The sequence below is a fragment of the Gracilinanus agilis genome, chromosome X (genome assembly GCF_016433145.1).
Source record: "Gracilinanus agilis isolate LMUSP501 chromosome X, AgileGrace, whole genome shotgun sequence".
Lineage (NCBI taxonomy): Eukaryota > Metazoa > Chordata > Mammalia > Didelphimorphia > Didelphidae > Gracilinanus > Gracilinanus agilis.
Window position 1 is genome coordinate 18,752,444 of NC_058136.1, and position 8,909 is coordinate 18,761,352.

The 8,909-nt window shown below is 40.0% G+C and overlaps 1 protein-coding gene across 1 annotated transcript; it reads right to left on the reverse strand.

The window, feature by feature from the left end:
• Positions 1-212: 212 nt before the first annotated feature.
• Positions 213-7,824, reverse strand: MMGT1 (membrane magnesium transporter 1). The gene is made up of 4 exons (XM_044682717.1): positions 7,746-7,824; positions 5,022-5,074; positions 3,855-3,958; positions 213-422 (listed from the first exon to the last, which is right to left on the reverse strand). The coding sequence occupies exons 1-4, from the start codon at positions 7,822-7,824 to the stop codon at positions 251-253; spliced, it is 408 nt and encodes a 135-aa protein (XP_044538652.1). The 3' UTR covers positions 213-250.
• Between the last annotated feature and the right edge of the window lie 1,085 nt (positions 7,825-8,909).

Genomic DNA, 8,909 nt, shown 5'->3' on the forward strand with positions numbered 1-8,909 from the left:
TTGAAAAAACAAAACATGAAAAATACCAAACAAAAAAAACAACACAAATTGGTTGGGAAAACATTAATTGTCAACTCTAGTACCAATTGTCTTTTGGATCTCTTTTCAAAAACTACAACTACAACATAAACAATAAACACATACTCATACAAAGAGATCAACAAATAAGTGCTTTCAAACAAAGATTTTATTCCTCTAACTAATACTGCAGCTTTGCATTTTAGTTTATTTTCCAGATTATGGAAAAACATTAACGGGAATGAGATTTCACTTTTTTAGGTTTTGGTGCAGCATGCTTAGGTGGGGTCGATGCAGCAGAGCTTGAAGAAGAGCTTATGATGGTCTTAGTTGTCCGGAACAATACTCTACCACGGTGGTTAAATATACAAAAAGATGGATGGTTCCTTAAACTGTCCGAGGTCCTTTAAAAAAATGGTTGAAAGAAAGTGATTAAAATTTTTGGTGAATATTTAGAAGGATTTTAAGTGTTTTATTTCCACTGTAAAAAGCTTCTATATGCTCCAAAATGTTTCTCTTTTATTCATGAAATTAGAATGCAGTTATCTATATAGTTTTCCCTTATCTATAAGAAAAATGTCCCCCAATTGTAATTGTAATTCTCTCCCCCTTTTTTATTCTATACTCTCCTTCTAGCATCTTCACAAGTAACAAAACAAAATCTGTCCAGCCTGTTAAGGTTTAAGCCATGGAAGGGATTCTCTTAAAGATGGAAGAGACCTTAGAGATCATTTCGTCCAATCCCTTGTTTTACAGAGGTGGAAAATGAGTGGCAGAGAGGGAGAATGACTGTTCAAGGTCACATCTGTTAAGTAACAGAGCTAAGACGAGAAGGCCCATCTTCTGACTTTGAATCCAATGGGCTAAACCAACAAGGTGACCGTAAACCTCAAGTCTCTCCATACTCTAGGCCAGTGATGGGCAAACTTTTTAAAGAGGGGGCCAAAGGAAAGGAAATGCTCATCTGTCAGTCTGTTTCTAAGGCAACTCTTTGGAAGTTTCATTGTATTGTATCTTACTCATTGTATTGGTCAGATTAGGAATAATGTCTTGTGGCCCGATAGAACATTTCAGACCCCCCCCCCCAATCTGGCCCGAGGGCCATAGTTTGCCCATCATTGCGTCCATCCCCCACTCAGTAACCAAAGTAATTTTTCAAAAATATAAGTTCTGGTGGCTCTGGATCTTTCAGGATCAAATAAAAAGTTCTATGGCATTTAAAGTTCTTCAATACTGATCCCATCCAGTCAAGACAAGGAACATTTATTAATCACCTATGATGTGCCAGCCACTATTCTAAATGCTGGACAGACAAAAAAAAGGACTCCCTGTACTCTCAAGCAACTCACAATGGAATGAGGGAGATAATACGCAAACAGCCACATGCAAACAAAATACATAAAGGATAAAATGGATATAAATCAACTGAGGAAAGGATCCATGATTAAAGAATGAGAAAGGCTTCTTGCACAATGTCAGATTTTATTTTATTTTGTTTTGTTTTAAAAAACCCTTACCTTTTGTCTTTGAATCAATACTGTGTATTGTGTTCCAAGGCAGAAGAGGGGTAAGGGCTGGGTTAAGTGACTTGCCCAGGTTCACACAACACAAAGTCAGATTTTAGATAAAACTTGAAGACAGGGAAGCCAAGAGGCTGGGGGAAAGCCAATGAAAATGCCCAGTCAGGAGACAGGAATGTGTTGTGCTAGAAATAATAAGAATGTTGTTAATCTAGTGTTAACTGGATCTTGAAGTATAGAGTGGGGAGTAAAGTATAAGAAACCTGGAAATATAGGAAGTTTCCAGGTTATGGAAGGTTTTGTTTATTTTATTTAATTTTATTTTTTATTAAACCTTTACCTTCTGACTTAGAATCAACACTATATATTGGTTCCAAGGCAGAAGAATGGTAAGGACTAGGCAATGGGGGTCACACAGCTAGGAAGTGTCTGAGTCCAGATTTGAACCTAGGTCCTCCATCTCTAGGCCTGGCTCTCAGTCCACTGAGCCACCCAGCTGCCCCTTTATGGAAGGTTTTAAAAGCCAACCATAGGATACCCTCTGGGAAGAGATTCAGGGGAAGGGGGGTTGCCAAGTTGGGGAAAGGGAGAGAAAGTTAAGAGAAGGAAGGTAAAAAAAGGGTCAGGACAAAGAGGGGAGGATGATATCTAATGTAATTTTTTCCATGGTTACATGATTCTTATTGTCTCTCTCCCCTGATTCTTGTTGTCTCTCTCCCTTCTTCCCTAAAGTTTTGACTCCCGGAGTCGAAAAGTAATTTCACTTATAAACATATATTATCACTAAGATCCTAGGGAGGATAACATCTAAATTGTGAGCCTGGGTGTTGGTGGTACCTTCTACAGCAACAAGGAGATTAGAAAGAGGGGAAGGTTTGTCAGAGAAAGACAATGAATTCTGTTTGGTACTTGAGATATTTATGGGATTTCTAGTCCAAGATGGCCAAAAGGCTGTTGGTAATGCATGCCAGGAACTGAGAAAAGAGACTGGGAGTGCATACATAGTTCTGTAAGTCACATGTATCGAGATAATCGAATCCAAGAAAAGAAGGCCAGGTCAAAACCTTGGGGGGACACTAATGAGTAGGACATGACCTGGATGAAGATCTACCAAAGGAGATTAAAAAGGAGTTGTCAGATAAATAGGAGACCTAGGAGAGAGCAGGGTTACAAAACCCCAGAAAGTATCAAGAAGGGAGTAGCCTGCCTCTTCTTGCCTTTGTGATCTTCTCCCATTTGACCTCATCTCCATATACTGGCCTATTTGCTTTTCCCTATCTCATCTCTATGTCTTTTCACTGGGATGCTCTCCCTTCTCATCTCCAACTCTTGACACTCCTGGCTTCCTTCAAGTCTCCACTAAAATTCCACCTTCTGTAAGAAGCCTTCTTGGTCCTCCTCAATGATAGTATCTTTTCTCAAAAATTACCTCTTGGATATACCCAGTTGCCTGTCTATTACCTCTTCCATTAGAAAAGTGAGCTCTTGAGGGCAGAGACTGTCTTTTTTGCCTTTTCTTTGTACCCTCAGTGCTTAGTACAGAGCCTAGCAAATACCAAGTGCTTAAGGCTTCTTGATTTATGCTACTATTTGTTGTTATTGAGTTATTTCAGTCATGTCCAACTCTTTGTGATCCCATTTGGGGTTTTCTTGGCAAAAAATACTGGAGTGGTTTCCCATTTCCTTGTCCAGCTCATTTGACAAATGAGGAAACTGAAGCAAGTAGGGTAAAGTGACTTGCCCAGGGTTACATAACTAGTGAGTGTTCAAGGTCAGGTTTAAACTCAGGAAGGGGAGTATTCCTGACACCAGGCCCAACACAGTATCTACTACCATCTATCTAACTGCCCACCATCTATTTAATGCCACTTTATTTTAATCTCTTCTCTGGTCTCTTGGTAGTAAGGGGGTATGTGGTGGTGCATAAGGGAATACTCATTTTTCTTTGGATAAGTTAAATTTGAAAATCGTCCCCAAGCACTATAAATGTGCCTTGGTTCTAAGAACTAGGGCTTAACAGATACTTTCTACTGAAGTCAGTGAGACACTCCAGTGACTAATAAGAACCCTAATCCCCAAATTTGCACTTAAGCATGGACATTTTACTATCAAATAACTGACAAATCCACCTAGGTATTGTATGACAAGCTCTGTCCTAACAAGACTGCTTACCTTTGGCCTTTGGGAAACATTCACATGCTAAATCTACATTGAGTACCTATGTGTTAATCACTGTGTTTTAATATTGTATTATCAGTTTTATCTCAACCCTACTTCCCATAATCAAACTCAGTGATGAAAAAGGAAAAGACGTACCGATTCTCCAGTTCCAAAGTGGCGTCCAGCTCTCTGAAATCTCCAGCAGATTGTACTATGCCATAAAGAGTAATTAGAAAGGCCAACAGGGTTTGAAGAATTATCTATAAGTTCAGAGAAAGAGATTGTATTCCTTGACTTTTAGAGCTGGAAGGGCATTTAAATTATCTAGTCCAGATAAGAAATAAAAAAGTGGAGACTCAGTGACTTATCCAGAGTCTCAAGTGGTTCCTTAACACCAGATTGGGGACTAAAATTGTAGTCTCTTGACTCCCAGTGTCCTATTCTAACTACAATACTGCTTACCTGTCATAGAAATTATTTAAAATCTAAGTATAAAAATGTACATTTTCATATTGATCTCCTTTCTGCCACGAAATGGTATTCCACTATGTAGATATTGAGGTATGGTCAAATTTTTAGCTATGTCAATTTAGATTATGATACAATCATCACTGGAATTGATTTTGAAAAAGGACTTGTGATCTAGTTAGAATCACTAAAACCTTAGTTCCTGAGAACACTCATCAAGTGTTAATTTTTTTGAATAAGTACTTTAGTTCTGAAATCTGCTTCAGGCCTCCTGGCCTACAGGGCCCAGTTTGGTATACATTGTATATGTACCTGGAAGTTTAAACATAGGAATGTGCTTTACCAAAAAAATTCCTTAATGAATCAGCAGCATAGATATTTCTAATTTTGAAGAAGTAAGATTATATAACAAAAACAGGCAATAGAGATCAATCACAGCCACATTCCTGAATATCTTTTTCTCCCTTAACAGCCAAGAAATCCTACCAATTGAGTACCATACTGGAAAGAGTAATAGGATGATTAAGCCATTAATGGCAATGCATTATTTATCTGATTGTAGACAATAAAAGATAAAATTAGGCATGCACTTCTTTGTTTTGGGGAGTGAATGGCAACAATTGCTCAACTTGGTTATTTCCAGGGCAGCACCAGAGGGAGAGACCAAATAGAAGGACTTTTGTGAGATTTCCTGTTCCTTAGGTTCCACCATAACTTATGGAAACTTGAGTAAGGAATAAATATATAATTCCTTGTTTAGGACAGCAAGAATTTAATTGAAGAAAAGTTAATGTCAAATGATAAGCTAAGAAACTTAAATTTCATAATCTTTTTTTAAACAGAATATACACTTACATCTCTTGGCAGAGCTTCACCTTCCTTTTCAGTTAAACGCATGTAAGTACGATCTAGAAAAATCAAAAGCATATGAGTAACTAACTCAACCTGAAGCCAGCATTCTTCTCTTAAAATATTCTAATTGGTAAAAAAAGATTGGAAAATTCACATGCCAGAGTATCTATGTTCTAAGATGGTCTTTACATTTTCTTTCTCTATTATATCTTTATGATCATAACTTAATTTATCTCCTCATAAAAAGAGAGAAGTTTTGGGCAGGATAACTATGAGCCAGATATCTAGAAATAATTTCTTGGATGTTAGAAGAAAACTCTGAAATGGAAACAAAAGAAAATAATTTTGTTTATTCTGCTAGTTGATACACATAATTCTCAATTATTTCAAGAATACTTTTTAACTTTTGACTTTAGTCTCTGCTATAGTGGGCAGAAATTTTCATCCAGGCTGATCAGTCTCTTGCTCAAATGGTTTCTTATGCTTCCTCTACTATAAAGTATCTTATCTATATACAGTTGAGCTCCTTCATAAAATATTTCATATTAGAAAAAATAGGATTTATCTAGAGTCAAAATGTGGCAAATCAATATGGCAAAAACTCAACATTTCATGATTAGGGCAGGAAAGTAGATCTTAGTGATACACGCTAAGGCCAACATTAAAAAAGTGCTCTGATGTAGGTAAAAACTCACAGTTTCTTCACTAAAACTTCACTTAAACACAATGCTTACATTGGGACTTTGCACTAATTTTGGGGACAAAACAACCATATTTGTATTCATTATATAACCTAATAGACTATAATCAGCACACAGAGTGAATATCATCTTTCACACTATGTAGAATTAAAAGATTTGGGGAAATGAAGATTAGTATCCTTGAGATAAGGGAGAAGGTAAGGAAAAAATTATTCTCCCATTCTGTCACATTTGAGCAGAGTAGGCAAGGCATGCAGTAGATGGAACAGGTTTTCCCATACACACTGTTAGATTTTAACAGTCATAATTTCAGCTTCATAGTATCTAAGGCTAGTTTAGAGTCTTATAATTTTACAGATGAGGAAACTTTGGCCCAGGTAGAAATGGCTTGCTAGGGTCACTAGATGGTAATCATCAGAGATGAGATTTGGACCCATGTATCTTTATAGTAATGAGAATTTATGTGAAAACTCAAGCATTGTTCTAAGAATTATTGAAAACAAAAATCATACTAATTAAGAGTGCCTAAGTTGGTATGCCTACCAGCTTGTTTTTTCCCTGCCTCTAGAAATGAAGTCTGATTTTGCTTTTTTTTTTTTTTAACCCTTATCTTCTATCTTAGAATCAATACCTTATAAGGGCTAGGCAATGAGGGGTTAAGTGACAGGGTCACACAGCCAGGAAGTGTCTGAGGCCAAATTTGAACCTAGGTCCTCCATCTCTAGGCCTGGCTCTCAATCCACTGAACCACCCAGCTGCCCCTAAATTTGACTTTTAAGAGCTACCATTTTGATCATCTTTAGGACTCTATTGCAGAAACCAATAACATTTCACTGCAGAACACAAAATCCAATTTTGAAGTACTATATTTTTAATTTATCATATTTTAAAAAATAAAATGTTAGTGACTATTGAGTATTACCAGAGCTAATGGCAAGGAGTGCTGATAAGAGTATATAACTTGTTTATTAATTGACTACTTCTTAAATATTCTTAAAATACCAAAACCAGATTTGAAGATCTAGATAAAAATATTAGATTGTAAAGGGAATAATTCCTTTCAGATTACTGATTACTTAGAAAATTAGGGACTAATTACTTTCAAAATTAAATCAAACAAGAATTCTTAAAAGCCCAACACGAGAAAGTTTTCAGAAATCCTAACTAGTATTTTTAGGATATGGAATTGTGTCGGTATCCGTGTGCCCCCTAGCGACGCAGAGGTAATCCCTTAATAATTTAGAAGAGAGATGTGGGCTCCAAACTTTATCATCCTGCAACAAGCCTCTCTTGGATTTAGATCTACTGATTTTCGGCAGGCAGGAAACCTTTGCACCTCGGTAGAGTGAACCTGCCAGGCCAGAGTACGATCTCTAATGTCATTGCCTTGGAGGACAGTGAGGTCACATCCACGCTAAATAATTCTAACACGGGTCTGTAAAAGTTAAATTCTATAGCTGTGTATTAACATTCTTAAAAGCTTTGAAACCGTTTGGAGACCTAGGCCAGCCACTTTCTCCTTTCCTTGTCTACGTCCAATTGAGTTGCTGAATAGATCCTGTAACCTCCCGTCTCTCCCCGTGGTCTCCCTTCCCCACCCTCCACCCCCCAGTAACATGACACTTCAAGAGCTAATAACTTTGTAGTGAGTTTCAAGACTTGTGGACCCCAAGTCTCAATACAATTCAACAGTTATTTGCTATTAAGTTCTTTAACAATCCTCCATCTCTCTCCCTCGAGGCTGTCGGTTCTTCTCTCAGCCCTCGGGTACCCTATATGGGTAGCCCTAGGTCTCGATGCCTTTTCTCGCTTGATTTCGCAATGGCTCGAGCTCCCCTCTACAATCCCCGGGGCTTTAGTTCGCCGGAACAGCCGTCCTGGGTCCGTCCAGAGTTTATCTGTCAGCCTGGGTACTTGAGCACCCCGCCCCGGCCCGCCTCTTCCCTCCCTCGGCCGGCCAAGCCGCCTATCTCTCCGGCTCTCCACAAGTTTGTCCCGCCCCCTGATCCGACTTCCTAGCACTCACGCTGCGCGACGGAGAAGGCGGAGTGGCTCAGAATGATGAGGCCGAGCCCCACCAGCCATTTCCCCGTAAAAGCAGCCATACGTCCGCCAGTCAGCTGAGGCGGAGGCGGAGGCGAAGTGACGATGTCGTCAGAAGCTCCTCCTCCTCTCTGGCAACAGGAAGGGGCGGGATCGAACGGCGCGGCTGGATGGCGTCACAATGCGGGTAGCGGTAATGGCTATGGCGGCTTGAGGGAAAGACTTCCGGCCGGCGCGTTCCGGGATAGGAATGTGGGAGCTGGGCAGAAGGGGAAGTAGCTTGTGCAAAGGGGAGGAGGCAGTGAGTCCTCTTGCCCAAGTCAAAAGAGTTTATTTCTTGGGGGAAGGGACGAAGCCTTGTGTCGAGGAGGCGGGGCTGACCGCGAGGGCGCGAAAGTTAGCAATGCCTCCGGGGTCCTGGAATCGGAGGCTTGCCACCTTCCGGACCCTTGTGGCCGGGAATGTTTCCCATTAGCCTCTGGTTGGGCCGCCTGGCCAGAGTTTTCGGGGACCCTCGCGCAGAGAGCGGCGGGGATAGTGCACGTAAGCCCAACGGAACTCGGATGCCGCGGAAAACTGCTTGGGCCACAGATGCTTAACACGAGGACCCTCTAGGGGTCTGTGAAGTTGGATGACAAAACATCTTGATTTTCACAACCCTTTAACCGAAATGTAGCGTTTCCATCAATTATTTCAAAATAGGATTCTTAGAAGGCTTCCCTGGGCTGAATGCCCAAGGGGGCCAGGTCACACACTAAAGTTTTCTAATGGCTTAGTTCAAACCCTTCCTGGTTATTCGACCAAAGGAGAAAATTAGCCTTTAGCCCATCCCCCTTACTTGTCCCTCTCACTCCCCCTCTTTTGACGGTGGAGAGAGCTGAGGCTCAGAAAGGATCAGAGATTTGCCCAGAGTCTTTCAGCAACCACAAAAAAAGTGTGTGCAAAGGAGCCAGACCAACCAATCAGTGTTCAATGTTAGACCACTTTATTTCATTTATTTGTTTATTTAATTTTAATTTTGAATATTTTCCCCTGGCTTTTACATGTATCATTGGTTAAGACCTAATTCCATATTATTGATAGTTGGACTAGAGTTACCATTTTGCATCTACATCCCCAATCATATCCCCATCAGCCCATGTGTTCA